The following is a 17,347-nucleotide window of genomic DNA, read 5'->3' as shown; positions in this document are numbered from 1 at the left end:
TGATCAAAAATCCAGTCCAACATTCAAGAACAAAACATATTGAGATCAGACATCATTTTATTAGAGATCATGCTCAAAATGGAAATATCAAAATAGAATTTGTTGCCTCTGAAAATAAACTAGCTGATATTTTTACAAAATCACTTAATGAGGAAACCTTTTGTAGAATTAGAAAGAAAATTGGTATGTGTGAACCACTTGCTTGAAATTTAAGTCATAGTAATATATCTGCATATTATCCAATGTGTGAGTGATTTGCAGTGATATAAGTTTGCTGAGAAAACTCTAAAGAACATTAGCTAACTTGTTTGCGTACACGAGAAATTAGTTTACTGAGTTGTATGCTAATGTTGCTTGACTAAAATTAGTTTGCTATATCGTGTACTGTTCAAATTTCAAACCAAAAAGTGATTGTGCTTGAAACTCTCTGCGTGTCCAGCAATACACTTATCGATTCACATTTGGTATCACATTCTCAGTGCTGTGTCAGACATGTAGAAATATATATATGTTCATGTAAAGATAGATAGATATATTTGAAATTAAAAAAAAAAAGTTCAGATAAAGTACACTAGAATAGAAAAGCGCGAGACTCAAGGAAACTTAAATCCTCTGCCACACGAAACCGTCACCCTCTCTCCTCTGCATTGGTTTACGACATTACACCTCCAAAAATTTTCTTTCCGGCAAAACAAACCCATTCTCATTAGACCGCTCATCTCTCTTCTCTTCTTCATTCATCACTTACCGAAAGCCATTTTAGATTTCACCTTTTTTTTTTTTTTCGATGGCTCGTACTAAACGCAAATCCCCCGCCGCTACTGCTGCTGCTTCGTCATCCTCATCTGCATTTGACGATCTCCCTGTCGCCGCATTACGGAAGAAATTGAAAGAAAAGAAGAACTCACCTGAACCTGAATTAACTAGTGCAGCCTTTGACCCATCTAAGCTTGTCGAACCCACTGTATCGGCACCAGAAAAGAAAAAGAGGAGCAAAATGCACGGGATGGATACCCAACGCAAAAAGGGCGCTGGCCAATCTTCGGGTTCAGTGGATAAAGCGCTGCTTGATTGTAAATTCATCAAATGGGATTACTTTGGTCAGGTAAATTTTCAATTCAAAGAACTTTTTGAGTTTCAAGAATGGATGATTGTTTGTGAGTGTACCAATGCGTATTACCCTAGACTTGTTCAAGACTTTTATAGAACTTTAAGAACAGTTGATGATGAAGACAAATTTGAAGTTGTTTTGAATGATAGTGTGTATGTTGTTTCTGTTGAGATGATTGCTACGGCTTTGAACTTGCCTAATGATGGAAATAAAATCTCAACACATAGAGATGTTGCTAGGGTGCTAGGCTTTAATTTGGCTGAGTTTGAAAATGAAGTCTTCCCTGCCAACACTGCCACAAATGAAAAGTCCTCTAGCACAAAAGCTTTTCAACATATTAAAATCATTCACAGTATGGTGAACTACATTTTCTGTCATAAGTCTGGTAGCTATGGTTATTTGAGTCACCTGGACATGTGTATCATGTGGCACATTGTTAACAAAGTAAGGATGAATTTGGCCTATTTGATTTTCAAGAACATGTGCAAAGCTTATGGGATTGGAAAATTGCCTTATGCACATCTCTTGACCGCTGTGTTTAAAGAGCTGAATGTAAATGTCTCTAAGGAAAGTTCTAGGACTGATTTGATTGTGCTTAGAGAAATTCACTCTGACACTGATGGAAGAAAGAAAAGGTTTGAAAAAGGTGGTTCTTCCTTAGCTAAGGTTGGTTCAGATTCTACAAATGAGTTTATGAGTGAGCTTCAAGGGCTAAAAGCTACTATTAATGATCAATTTAGCTCAACCCATCAGTCCATTGAACTTCTGAGAAAATTTGTGGATGTGGTTGACTACAAAGTGAGTCACTTGCTTACTCAAAATGAGGAATTGAAGAAGCTAATTGTGGATCTTCAGTAGGCCAAGGAAACTGGTTTCCCAACTAAAGTTGAGGCTGCTACTCAAGTCTCTGCTCATAGTCCTGATAGGGGTGAAAGTAATAAGGTTGGTGAGTCTCCAGCTGCTGTGGCACATGAAAGTGAACAAGTAGTTGAATCTGAACTTGAACCTGCAGCTGAAGCCCCTGTTGAACATGCTAGTGAACAGGTTATTGAACCTGAAGTTAGTCCTGCAACTGACGTCCCTATTGAGCATGGTAGTGAAAAGATTGTAGAACCCGAAAGTGAGCCACCTGTTGAACCTCCAAGTGCACCACTTCTGGAACCTGCAGCTGTCTCTACACAGTAGAAGGAAGCCTCTCTAAAGGATCACCAAGAGAGTGCTCCATCTCAACTATCTGCAGCTGCTGCCCCTGCAGCCAAGAAAGGTAGAAAAAGATCTAAATCTACCATGTCAAATCCATACCAGTCCCTAGCTGCTGCCCTTCAACCACCATCTGATGAAGATGAAGCCCAGAAGCATGACCAAGATTCTCAGCCACCTGTTGCTAAACCCACCAGGAAAAAGATGGTGCCTTCCAAAGCCACTCGCAGGAGCAAAAGACTTAATGATTAGCACATAATCTGGATTGTTTAGTTTCCTATCTGCAATTTTAGTTTCCTAGTCTGTTTGCTACTATTGGTTTTTAGTTTGCTACTATTTACCTTACTGTGTTTAAGTTTGGGCTAACATGATTTTTTTTGGGTTATTTTCTCCTGTTTCCTTTTTGAATGATGACAAAAAAGGGGAGATAGGATGGATATGTGTTTATACTTGTGTTGATGGATATGTGTTTATACTTGTGTTTATACTTATGTGTTTATACTTGTGTACTTTGCCAAATGGAAGTATGTTTATATGCATATTATTTTTTGAGAATATTGTGAATATCTTATGAACATGCTTTATAGCATAAACTCAGGGGGAGCTTTTGTATAGCTGATAAATGTCTTGGAAGTTATGTGCATATATTTAGGGGGAGCATTTTTCTGCATACTAACTTGCTTGGATATACATAATCTTACACTCATTTTTATTGTTTCTTGATTGATGATTCAATTGAGTTTTGTCATCATCAAAAAGGGGGAGATTGTTGACCCCGTGTAGCTCAAAATGAGCATTGATTTTGATGATAACAAAAGTCAAACAGAATCTATCTAACCCAACTTTAAAGTGATGTGTAGATTCCTTTCTCATCCCTAAAGAATTTTTGAAGTTGCATCTAAGGATGAAGAGTACTCAAAGGTATCTCAAGTCAAATCCAAGATGAGAAAGGACAAGATTATGTAAGCCAAGACTCAAAATAAAGGTATGAAAGTCATAGAGTTAGAGATTGAGTCTTAGGTCTTATGTGAAAAGAATAGATGAGAATTTAGTCGAATGAAGCTCAAAAATGAAACTTTATTTTCGGATTACTTTTTCTCATCATGACCTTGGATACTGCTATTGGAACTTATTTTTCTTCTTAAGGTCTAAATCTTTGTTTCTAATATTACAAGTTGAGACATGCAGCTGTTAACTTAGTTTGCTAACTGGTTTGCTAAAATATTAGTTTGCTAATATGTTTGCTAAAACATTAGTTTACTAACTAGTTTACTACTGTTGCCAAAATTTCATTAGTTTGCTAAATGATCAGAGCTGCTCAACTTCGCACAAAAAGACAAAATAACGGCCATTTTGTCTTGAGCAGTGTGTATAACGTTCCAAAAAGGTTTCAAACGGTTTAAAATGATTTGGGACTATAAATACACATTCTTTACTCCATTTTACACTAGATGAAAGCTTACATTTGAACTCCAACTTTGATTTTTCATTTATTGCTTTCATTCAAGAGCTTTAAAGTCTTTGAGCTACCATTGGCAAATCAACTCATCTCTTCTTTATAGTTTGATTTGTATTGAGTAAGAGTGAGTGTAAAAACATTAAGTTGTATTTAAGAGAGGTTGTACAAGCACCTATTGAAGCTTGAGAGTGTGAGTGCTTGAGATAGCACTTGTCAAGGGTTCAAGCTACCTTGGTAAAAGCTTGGTGTTGAAAAGTTGTAAAGGGCTTGTGGTCTCTTGCCTTTAAAAGAGCAATTAGTTGAGAGAAGACTCAAAGAGGGTTCTTTGAGAGAGTGGATGTAGGCTAGTTAAGCCGAACCACTATAAAAATCATTGTTTTTTATCTCTCTAACTTTAACCTCTTTACTTTTGTGCAATTTAATTTTTATGCATGACCTTGAATGTTAATTGAATATATTGAGTTGGTATATTTGAAGATTTATGAGTATGATAAAAAATTAGTTGAATATTTTGTGATGCATGTTTTGATAGCTATAAATATTGATTAAAGTTTGACTTGCAACTTAGGGACACTTCATTGAAATACATATCACTGTCATTATATATTAAAAAGCACCTAGTTGAACAAAGCCACAATTTTTCATTAGGCTATAAGCAAGGGCCGAAAAATTGTTAAAGTCCAATTCACCCCCCTCTTGGACTATTTTGGGACAACATTTACCCTTTCACATTTATTTGTAAGTGTGTAATGTTCTTAGTTGCTATCATGTGACCTTGTATTGTTTGTGAATGAGGAGATTTATCCAGAAGAGACTGTAGATTTATTTAAGCGAACTAATTACTCAAATGAAAATTTTTTGCATTATAACTTCTTATTAGGATGAATGCATCAGTGATGTCTTAATTTGCAATGGAGGAGGAATCTTGTTCAAAGCCTGTTCAACAGAGTCGAAAGTGCAGCAATTCTAGCCATTCCTATTGCACCTCTAGGTACCAATGATTTTATGGTTTGGCAGATCTGGTCAATTCACAGTGAGGTTGGCTTGCAAGATGCTGCTTTCAAAGAACCAGCAGCAGCAGAATCATTCTTTGATTATATAAAGTTTTTGAGCTTGTTTGATGATAATAAGGAATACAGGAGGTTATATAAAATTATAACTACCTATTTAGCGAGTACATTATTCAATTATAATTGAATAACTAAATCGAATTAATGAAATTCAATTATTTTAATAAGAGTAAGTTAGTTCGGTTCGATTTTTAGTTAATAATTATAAAAATTTTTAATTTTCGAATATTAATTTGATTACCTTTAATTTGATAATCGGACTAACAAAAATAATTGAATTTATATTATAATTTTATTTTTATTAATATATTATTATTGTTTTATTAACAATATTTAATTTATAATTATTCTTTTACTAATAATAAATCATATTCATTATTTTTATAAATGAAAAATAATTAAAAATCTATATATATATATATATATATATATATATATATATATATATATATATATATAGTTAGAGTACGTTATAATTTTGGTTAGCTCAAAATTTGATTTAGTTCGGTTTAGTTAATCGAAGCTGACTTCTATACGCAGCTCTTGTTTGATTGGAGATAAGTGAATTATGTCACGACCCAACCTATGAGCCGGACCGGCACTAGGACCTGGGCCAGCCTAAAGCCCCCGAGGCCCGTAGTAAGCCTAACTGTTCATTAACCCAACTCTAAGGCCCATTTGGGCCCAATTTCAAGAAACCAACCGGACAGAGTCCGGCCATAAAGTGGACCTTTCAACGGGGAGTTTTTGACTCACCCGACCTGTAAACAAAATATATCATCAATTGGGGAGCTCAGCTCACCCTCCACGTACTCATATCAGCATAAAAATAAATGGGAGCTCAGCTCCCTCATCCAATCCATCAAACATGCATATAATTTTACAGGTCCACATGACAATTTATATTACAGACCCGAATCATTTAAATATTTCTAACACATGCGGAAATTCTAGGAGTAAATAAAATTACAAAACTATTGATAAACAACCTGTGAAGGAGAAAAGCAGGTTAACCACAATAAAATCCTCCTGTAGCCTGAAAAAATATTGAACAGGAGTGAGCGTTCGACTCAGAGAGTAAAATATCAATTTTAACCATAATCTCTATAACTATATAGAACTAATGCAACCTGTGGAGTGAAATGCAACAGCAACCATATTTTCACATCATAACAACAAAAAGGCAATTTGGAGCACTCACGCACCCTGTAACATCAATCATAATATATGGGAGCTGATCCCTATCTGACTCTCTTAAATCCAACTCGGTGCCTGAAGAACTCATTTCGGACTTTCACTTAATAACCAAATCGGGGTCCCAATGAAGAACTCAAGCCGTGTCTACCCGAAGGACCGGTCCCAAGATCTCAAGACGTGTCTACCCGTCCTATCCATAGTCCACACCACATCACACGCACGCCAACGCACGCACACTGCTCCAAATTATCACAACAACATCCATGGCACGCTAACAGTTATGAATGCAACATAAATCGTGCCTAGAGTTTAACTACATAAATATTTGCATATAAGTGATGCATGGGCATGCTTGAACATATAATAATATCGAAATTACAATTAAAATTAATATTTTACTCACAGACTTGACAATTCTTGTGGCGGTGGGCGGAGGAAGAAAGGTCGGCTCACACGACAATTATATTACAATTATTTAATACAAATGACTCAATACAAATCAAGAAAAGACCCAATACGTCCTAAGTCGTGTAGAAAATCCGTGAGTCTCCCCTATACCTAGAACCTACCCAACCTGCAAAAGGGCTCAAAACACACTTCTATATCCACAATCAATCACATCACACAGCCCCTCCTGGGCCCATCAAATCAATCATCCATCACAATATGTAAAATTTTAATTTAGTCCTTATAATTGATCATTTTTGCAAAAACTGCTCAAATAAGCTCTAAAAATTATAAAACTACTTGTGATCCTTAGAAATATTACTAAGCTATTGCAAAAAGAATCGTAATTTTCTAAGTTACCACGAATATTTTATGGATTTTTAATCCTATTTAAGCACTAGAAAATTACGAAAAAACAAGGTTCGGGTTTACCTTTGCCGATTCCGACTTCAGGAACGCGCTCGGGATGCCTGACAATGGTGGGGTAGCCAAAACCTCGATCCAATTCGGAGACTTTTCCGGTAGTGGTAGTGCATTCGGCGGAAATTCACAGATCCGGACAACCGTCGAATTTTCGAATTGAGGATACCTACGAAGCCCCATAATAATATATAAAAATCGGGGTGTTACATTCTTCCCCCTTACGAAAATTCGTCCTCGAATATTACACAAGGCAGAATAAAGTACATGATTACACATTGAACAGATAAGGGTACTTGCTACGCATGTCCCGTTCTGACTCCCAGGTGCACTCTTCCACTGACTGGCTCCTCCACAAAACCTTAACCATAGGGATCTATTTTGATCTTAGCTGTTTCACTTGGTACTATGGCTACAGGTTGCTCCTCAAATGTCAAGTTCTCCTTTAGTTCTATTACATCCGACTGTAGTACATGAGAAGGATCGGGAATGTATTTCCTGAGCATGGAGATGTGAAACATGGGATGAACGTGAGAAAGGTTGGGTGGTAGCTCCAACCGGTAGGCAACTGCTCCAACTCTATCAGTAACCTCAAAAGGTCCAATATACCGAGGTGCCAACTTGCCCTTCTTTTCAAATCTCATGACTTCCTTCATTGGAGAAACCTTCAGGAATACATAGTCGCCCACTGCAAAATCCACATCCCTCATGCAGTGCATAACTCTTACGCCTCTTGAAAATTGTTTTGATCGTTCCTGATTAAAGGAACTATCTCCGAAGTGTTGCACTAGGTCTACATCATGCACCTTCGCTTCCCCATTTCCGTCCAACACAGAGAGACCTACACTTTCTTCCATATAGTGCCTCATAGGGTGGCATCCTATCTTTGGAGTGATAACTGTTGTTGTAGGCAAACTCCACCAAAGCTAGCTGCTCATCCCATTGACCTCCAAAATCCAAAACACTCATGCGAAGCATGTCTTCCAGTGTTTGGATTGTCCTTTCGGACTGTCCGTCTGTCTGAGGGTGGAAAGCCGTACTGAAGTTCAACTATGTGCCAAGTGCCTCCTATAACTTTCTCCAAAATCGAGAAGTAAACTGGGGCCCTCTGTCAGATATTATGGAAGCCGGAACTCCATGCAATCTGACTATTTCTCGAATGTAGAGCCGGGCGTACTGTGCCACAGAATATATAGTCTTCACAAGCAAGAAGTGAGTTAATTTGGTTAGGCGGTCTACAATTACCCATATCGAATCATATCCTTGCGTGGTACGAGGTAACCCAGTCACAAAATCCATAGAAATCATTTCCCACTTCCATTCTGGGATAGGGAGCTCTTGCAACTTCCCTGATGGTCTCTGGTGTTCAAACTTCACCTTCTGACAAGTCAAGCACTTGGACACAAAGTCTGCTATGTCTCTCTTCATGCCATTCCACCAATAGCTATCTTTCACATCATGGTACATCTTGGTGGAACCTGGGTGGACATTGTACAGTGTATAGTGTGCCTCTCGCATGATTTCATCTCTGAGATTGTCCACATCGGGCACACATATCCTAGAACCTTGCACTAGGGCACCATCATTGGCAAATCCAAACTCACCACCTTCACCTTGCTGTACTCTTTCTATGATCTTCATTAATTGTTGGTCTCTGTGTTGGGAAACTCTAACTCTATCTCGCAAGTCTGGCCTCACTGAAAAATGAGCCAACAAGACCCCCTCATCTGAAAGATCTAGGATTAAACCTTGATCCATCAACTCATGTACTTCCTGAATCAACGGTCTCTTCTCTGCTGAAATGTGCGCCAAACTGCCAGAAGATTTTCTGCTTAAAGCATCTGCTATTACATTGGCCTTCCCAGGGTGGTACTGGATGGTGCAATCATAGTCTTCCAGAAGCTCCATCCATCTCCTCTATCTCAAGTTTAAATCCCTCTGTTGGAAGATGTACTTCAAACTCTTATGGTCGGTGTATATCTCGCACACTTCACCATATAGGTAGTGTTTCCAGATTTTTAGTGCAAAGACTACAGCCGCCATTTCCAAATCATGAGTGGGATAGTTCTGCTCATGCCTCTTTAGCTGCCTTGAAGCATAAGCCACTACTTTTCCATTTCGCATCAAAACACACCCTAGGCCAACTCTGAAGGCGTCACAGTACACGGTGCATCCTTCACCGCTCATAGGTAGTGTTAACACAGGGGCAGTGGTTAGACACTCCTTATCCTCATCATTATAACTGACTCTATTGAGCTCTCTTCCTGTCCTTTGCATCTTATCCACTTCCATTTTCCTATTTTTGATATTGTTGGTATCTTTTCAACCTGCTATACTTATTCCTTAATTTTAGTCCTATCTCATCCTTACACCTTTTCCTTCAAAGATGTCTATCCCATCATCAACTTTAACTTTCTTTTTATTTCTTAGTCTTATCTTGATTACTAGTTTCATTACTTCAAGAATTCTAACCCTATGATTTACTCCTACCAGCACATTCTTCACCTTATGTAACACTTATAATTACCCATAGAAAATTTTTCTTGTATCCCCTTTTTTCCAACTTAACTATCAGAACATTATCATTCCCTACCAGCCTTAGTAGGAAATTGCTTATCCTGGATGAATATGAGCCCCATAAACTATAAGTTCCATCTGAACTAACACGGCTGTAGGAAATATGTGTCATGCCTTAATTCCAAACAAGATACTTCACGTGTTCATTCTCCTTAATATAATCATATATACTGCCCATAGCTTTCTAAACTTCAACCTCAAATTACCCATCAGCAACAATTTCATCTATTGAAACTCATCCATAAATAGTACTTCATCTAGCTCATAGTTTAAAACAGTCGCAAGCCTTAGTAGCTAACTCAATTTAACTCCTGTCATTACTCTGATCGTCCTTTCATACTTAACACTAGGTATGCACTTACTGTCATTCTCATATCAGGAAATTGTATATGAATTGGTGCCTATCAAAATCTCAAATAACTAGGTCTCCTTGCCTCAGTCTCTGCTCCTTATATAACGCTCTGGAATCAAAAACACGAGCTAAACTTGAAAAGAAAGAAAAATATCCTCTATATTCAACTACGCCCGATTGTCCATATAATAACGTTTAACCTATGTTTCTTAGTCTTTCTCTTCAAATTTCATCATCTCCTAGCACAATTGTGCTCTACCTATAAGGTATCATCTGCATGAACCCTTTACTGTACCATCGTCCTTCCTGACATAATATTTTATAATTTATTAACTTTACTTATACTCGACCTATGATTCATATCCATCATCGTTTATATTGTGCCCTTAACCCTTGTTGAATCCTGAAAGATTTCTCTCGCTAATAGATTCTTTCAACACTAATTCCACCCTTATCTATGGTCATTAATTTGATCCTTAAACTTTCTAGTGATTTATTACCATCCATACTTGTCACTTTTTATTCTACCCCTACTGTTGCTCTGTCGTTATTGCTTCACTGCAAAGTGATTATGTTGATCACACTAAAAATGTTTGCCTGACATTCATAACGAACCTCTAACTACCTTCTCACTATCTCAAAAGTCTAACCTAAAACCTATGTGTCATTATCTATCATTCTTTTCCTCTCATCATACCTATTTGATCCCTTAGACTGACTTTTATTCAACTTACTGCTTACTAACTTCTCTTTCTCTACCTATTTAGGTAATCCGCAATACCATCGCACACCTTCTAACATTTACTCATTATTATTGTATTCCATACCTCCATCACTTTTCTCATTAATGTGGTCCCATTTTGGGTTTTCCATCCTTGTCATTCTCCTTGCCAAGAATAACACTTAGCCTATCCTATATCTTAACTTTGTTCCTTTTATTATGCGCTCTTTAGGTTGTCCTTTCATTTATTTCCTTTGTCTTACCCAAAATAGAACTTGACTATTCTATCCCTGGTTCCATTCTTCTTCCTAACATAACAGCTGTACTTGCTAACTATATCTGTGCTACTCAGATTTGGTCCTTTGACCACTCTAGCTAGTACTCCCACTGGCACTTAGATTATATTGCATCTGTAATCAATTATCCCAATTTTCATTCTACACTTTCTCTATCTACTGGCCTTCTGTGATTTATCTTCGCTAATTTATTACTCTTAACACTATTATAATTAGATTTTACTACTGTTTGAACAATATGAAGTCAGAAAGGAACTCAGGAAATTGCAGTCATACCTTTATCATATGATTTCTATTCTTATCCTTTAGCTTACATAATACCCTTACTACCTCGAGAACTGATTCTGCAGTAATTTTATTGATTATTATTTTTATTATTATTATTATTATTATTTTTCATGTTTACTCAATTCCAAAACTTAAGATTTCGGGCACCCAAACCCGCCATCCAATTCAAAGGATTTACATCCATCGTGATCTGATTATATATGATTCCTATAATGGAACTTGTATCCTCTCCAGGATACCCGAGCCAACTACTCTCTACCACACTCTACAGTCCCATCTGGGGCACTATTTTGTGGGTCACCATTATTAGTAATAACTTTCGATCCCTTCTGAAAAGATAGGACTATACCTTAACTTGCTGCAACAAAGGTACTACATTTACCACCTTGCCCAAAACCATGTCAAACTAATGTCTCTCTTATCATATCATAGCTCTGTAAATCATGTATTCATAGTTTCGACCTTCTCTAGGTAGTAGGGTTGTACTTTATTCCATACTGATACACACAAGGTATACTATTCTCACTAAGCTCTAAGCAAAATGTTTGTCATACTGCAAAAACCATCCAAAATTCCATACCGAAGACTAGATGGTCTCACTCTATAGGTGTCACCTTTACTTTGCAACTAGTCCGAAACCTCTGGTCTGATAGCAACTCTTACTGTAACTCTAGCTCATGCTAGGGTAACTGGGTCACTGACTCTAGTTACCACCCAACTGTGACCTTCGATATTCTAGCTCTAAATCCCTAACCAGGAGTTCCCAACTCCTTTGCAGATATAGAACTCTGTTCTGGCATTACTGTACCAAAACAGAGACTGCCTGCAACATCCTCATCATAAGCACTACAGGGAAGTACGCAGCTCTACACAATAATCTCATGTCGGTACTGTAATCTGCAGCTTACAGAACAAACATCGAGAATATTGTATAGTTACTACGATACGTCCTGGCAGACTAGGTCTCTTAATCTCTTATCTCTCTTGAATATTCTATTATCATAAACTTATTCTGTCTGGGTCATCCACTGATGACTGCCAGCAATGGTATCCTCATCCTTATCTAGGGCAACTGTACTTTCAAGACTCACTTTTATGTACTCGTGCCTTGCACGAAATGGGCACACCATTTAAACCCATACTGACGAAAATATAGTATTTATTTGAGTACGTGTTTCCAAGGGAGACCTCAATAAGTTTGCTAAATCTATTTCATGTTTCTATGTACTCCACAAAAATCAAGACACTAACTGAGGTAATCTTATATTTCCCGAGGTATAACGTAGAATCTAGAAACAAAGAATTACAGGAAAAGACGAAACAGAATCCTATACTCCGCATGTGACTCCTAGTAGACTCTTCCCAACACTTAGATAATTTTTCCCTATGAATCTGGAGCCTAAGCTCTGATACCACATTTGTCACGACCCAACCTATGAGCCGGACCGGCACTAGGACCTGGGCCAGCCTAAAGCCCCCGAGGCCCGTAGTAAGCCTAACTGTTCATTAACCCAACTCTAAGGCCCATTTGGGCCCAATTTCAAGAAACCAACCGGACAGAGTCCGGCCATAAAGTGGACCTTTCAACGGGGAGTTTTTGACTCACCCGACCTGTAAACAAAATATATCATCAATTGGGGAGCTCAGCTCACCCTCCACGTACTCATATCCGCATAAAAATAAATGGGAGCTCAGCTCCCTCATCCAATCCATCAAACATGCATATAATTTTACAGGTCCACATGACAATTTATATTACAGACCCGAATCATTTAAATATTTCTAACACATGCGAAAATTCTAGGAGTAAATAAAATTACAAAACTATTGATAAACAACCTGCGAAGGAGAAAAGCAGGTTAACCACAATAAAATCCTCCTGTAGCCTGAAAAAATATTGAACAGGAGTGAGCGTTCGACTTAGAGAGTAAAATATCAATTTTAACCATAATCTCTATAACTATCTAGAACTAATGCAACCTGTAGAGTGAAATGCAACAGCAACCATATTTTCACATCATAACAACAAAATGGTAATTTGGAGCACTCACGCACCCTGTAACATCAATCATAATATATGGGAGCTGATCCCCTATACAGCTCTCTTAAATCCAACTTGGTGCCAGCGAAGAACTCAGCTCGGACTTCCACTTAATAACCAAATCGGGGTCCCAGCGAAGAACTCAAGCCGTGTCTACCCCGAAGGACCGGGTCCCAGCGAAGATCTCAAGCCGTGTCTACCCGTCCTATCCATAGTCCACACCACATCACACGCACGCCAACGCACGCACACTGCTCCAAATTACCACAACAACATCCATGGCACGCTAATAGTTATGAATGCAACATAAATCGTGCCTAGAGTTTAACTACATAAATATTTGCATATAAGTGATGCATGGGCATGCTTGAACATATAATAATATCAAAATTACAATTAAAATTAATATTTTACTCACAGACTTGACGGCAATCACTGTGGCGGCTGGGCGGAGGAAGAAGGCTGTCCCGGCTCACCTGACAATTATATTACAATTATTTAATACAAATGACTCAATACAAATCAAGAAAAGACCCAATACGTCCTAAGTCGTGCCGAAAATCCGGCAGAGTCTCCCCTATACCTAGGACCTACCCAACCTGCAAAAGGGCTCAAAACACACTTCTATATCCACAATCAATCACATCACACAGCCCTCCCGCCCATCAAATCAATCATCCATCACAATATGTAAAATTTCAATTTAGTCCTTATAATTGATCATTTTTGCAAAAGCGCTCAAATAAGCTCTAAAAATTATAAAACTCGCTCATGGTCCTTAGAAATATTACTAAGCTATTGCAAAAAGAATCGTAATTTTCTAAGTTACCACGAATATTTTATGGATTTTTAATCCTATTTAAGCACTAGAAAATTACGAAAAAACAAGGTTCGGGTTTACCTTTGCCAATTCCGACTTCAGGAACGCGCTCGGGATGCCTGACAATGGTGGGGTAGCCAAAACCTCGATCCAATTCGGAGACTTTTCCAGTGGTCTGTTCGCGGAAATTCACGATCCGGACAATCACAAATTTCATGAATTGAGGATACCTACACGAAGCCCCATAATAATATATAAAAAATCAGGGGTGTTACAAATTAGGAAAACTTCAAGTTATTAGGAAATGCAAAAAAAATTGATTTGTTTGGTTGATAGTAAATGTTTACTTCATGAAAAATAAAATGCTATTTTATCTCCACTTTTCATTATTTATCCTAAATTAGGCAATTTACTTTGGAGAATATTTAATAACTATTAAACAAATTTTATTTTTTTCAAAATTTTATTAAAATTATTTACATATTTAATCGCTTATTGACTTATATTCTGTATAATATATGCCTGCATGAAATTACAAATTTATAATATAATTTCTTTTTAATAAAGGTTTGAAAGACTACCAAGAAAAAAAAATCTATAGTTTTTTTTTATACCATTAGAGTTTAGGCTTGATTTAATTTTGATTTTATATTGTTAGATTTTATTCTTAATAAAATTAAAAATTAAATTAAAATAATAAAATAAATTTTCTTTAATATATCTTAACCGTTTGATTATTTAATTTGATTCGATACCCAAAGCCTAAGTAGAGGAGATGAAGGCCCTTCGAACCCTAACTTCCTTTGTGGGCAAGTAAACCTCAAATAAAAAGACCCCATTACTTTTTGGTGCCAAGCCTTACTAATCTTTAATTGCCACCTTTTACTGACGCTATAAAAGTCTCATCGCCATTTTCACTTTGAACTGCTTGACACTGTGAGCTCCTCTACCGAGTGTGGCCTCGGTACAAACAAAGAATTTATAGCCCAGCAGGGTCTCATCTTTAGCAACCATGACTGAATCAAGATTCTCTTTTGGTCCAGTACCGTCATCATCTTCGCCTTGTAAGTACCAATCTGCCTCTCTCTCATAAAATGTACCTCTAGGCTCTAGCATAAATAGGGACAGATTGCAAGATTCAGCTAAAGAGGAATGATTTGATGAACAGGAGCCGTTCATTTCTCTCTTAGAGCTGTTTTCCTAGTCAATGAAGTCTTGCACTTTTGTGCTTTTCTTTTCTTTTTAAAGTGATTTGATGGAAATTTCTGATTTATTTAATGCTAATTAACAAGAAATCAATAGACACGTTCAATTCAGTTTCATTTACAGCAACAAATGGCAGAAAAGTTTATACGAGTTGGAGAATTCGACGACAACGTTTTTCCACTGCAAGAGGCTTCTCATCCACTGACCAATCCAACACTAATTCCTATGAGATAAATGCAGAATCAGGCCACGGTGAGCTCGTGTATATACCTTGCTTTATAATGAATACTTACTAATTAAAGCATTGTTATTTGTCTTATTTTGTAACGTGAAGGTGCGGAGAGAACAGATGAAATAGTGAGTAATCTGCAAACAAGTACTATGGAAGCAGAGATTGCAGGGAAAGAGAGCAATAATACTGCTGAAGAGGGTGCTTTGGCTCCATCTTATATCAAACAGGAGGAAGAATCAAGAGAAGCAAATCAAGAACCTGCCATAACTTCATCATTAGTGGTGATTTCTAGAATTTTAAAGGGTATACCTCAAAACCCTCACTTTTATCAGCTTAGAAATCACTCCGAACTTGCAAGAAAGAGCATGATATGTTCATGGGACAAGATTTTCGAAGAAACTGTAGAACAAAGTCGCTCTCTACAAGCAAATGGTTTCTGGGTCAGAGCCAGGGAGCTGTGGAAAACCATGGGGGAGTTGCAGACCATGGGGTATAATGTGATTCCTTTAAGGAGAAGATTAATAGAGTTAAGCAATGTAATGACAGAGCTAAAGTTGTCTAAATCAGATATTAAAGGGTTAAAGATCAAGGCTGAGAATCACAGAGCAAAGAAAAGCAGGCTTGAATTTGTGATTTTGAGCTGGCAAAAAATGATCAAGCGAGAGCAAGAAGGCATGGAGAGAGTGCTAACTCAGGTAATAGCTAAGGAGAAAGAGTTACCAAAATTTGATGAAGCATTTGCCAAGTTAGCCTTGGAGCCACTCTAGATTGATATCTGCAGTTATGAGTTGAGAGATTTAATTTGATGTATAATGTTTTTATAAGATTCTATTAACTTTAATCAAACATTAATCTGCAATTTACCCTTCTGCATTTAAGTGTGTGCTTTTCTTAAAGCTTACATTTTTTTTTAACAATAATCTATTAAAAATAGGAAAAATTTTAGCTTAAAGGTTCACTCTAATCTTAGTCAATAGATTCACCTCATACACCCAACTTAAGATCAAGCAAGTTAAATAAAAAAACCTGAAGAAAGAACATCAAACTGGATAACAGAAAATAAAAATGAAAGAATTTCATCCCAGACCTGAAAAAATGCGGAGTCTACAGAGATCTAAAGCTTATATTGTCAGTGAATAAATAAGGGATTTATTCTTCATGTGCTTCGAAAACTTTGATTTAAATTTTAAATCAATGTGGTGGCCAATTTAAATATCAGTTAATTTATCAGTTTAGCTTGATTTAATAGCTGAAAACATATCATTGACTTGCTAGAAATTTCACTTCTCACTTCCTCAGTGTCTCGAAACAAAATATTAATTTACCCTCCCCGCTGTGGCCTTTTTGCTCAAGATTCTATTAAGCCCAAGTGGTTCGCCAAGGCCCAAACATTCTGTCTTGTGCGGTTGTTACTTGTTGCAGATCTTTAAGACTAGGACCAGCCCACATCTGAACCATTTGTGGGTTGGTTAATGCCTTTTTAGAAGGCAAAACACTTGGGAGCCCAAGAAATCAGCCTTTATAATTAAGAAAGTGAGGGTAAATTAATCCAACTTAGCAAATATCAAATTTTTATTAGGATGAATATATCTGTGGTGTCTTGATTTTGAGAAAAAAATTTTTTTAATTAAATACATTTTATTAAATAAATATTGTAAATTATGAATTAAATACAGTTCCAAGAATCGTCCTTTGATCTTTATTTATTTGTTTATTTTTATCAAAACCAACTTATATGAACTTTTCTGGATTTTTTGGTAACATAATACAAAGTTTTTGAGCTTATTTGATATTAAGGTTAAAATTTGTTTTTCCAAAAATCACCTTTTAAATATCATAAAAATGTAATTTGAAAATATTGTTAATTATTTTAATATTTCTGTAACTAAAATATATCTCAATGAGTATTT

General features: G+C 36.8%; 1 protein-coding gene across 4 annotated transcripts in view; it reads left to right on the top strand.

Moving 5' to 3' along the window:
• LOC110633318 (uncharacterized) overlaps positions 1-16,315 on the top strand; it is a 28,266-nt gene extending 11,951 nt beyond the window's left edge. The window contains exons 1-3 of one of the 4 annotated variants that reach the window (XM_021781866.2): positions 14,666-15,063; positions 15,302-15,457; positions 15,540-16,315. In XM_021781866.2, the coding sequence (XP_021637558.2) occupies positions 15,012-15,063; positions 15,302-15,457; positions 15,540-16,204 (873 nt within the window). In that variant the 5' untranslated portion in view covers positions 14,666-15,011 and the 3' untranslated portion in view covers positions 16,205-16,315. Of the gene's footprint in view, positions 1-14,665; positions 15,064-15,301; positions 15,458-15,539 lie in introns of those variants that run through there. The other 3 variants (XM_021781867.2, XM_021781868.2, XM_058133718.1) reach the window with 3 other exon arrangements.
• Positions 16,316-17,347: the final 1,032 nt, after the last annotated feature.

The sequence above is a fragment of the Hevea brasiliensis genome, chromosome 14 (assembly GCF_030052815.1).
Source record: "Hevea brasiliensis isolate MT/VB/25A 57/8 chromosome 14, ASM3005281v1, whole genome shotgun sequence".
Taxonomy (NCBI): domain Eukaryota; kingdom Viridiplantae; phylum Streptophyta; class Magnoliopsida; order Malpighiales; family Euphorbiaceae; genus Hevea; species Hevea brasiliensis.
Note: the sequence above shows the minus strand (reverse complement) of the source record. Positions and strands in the feature narration are given on the sequence as shown.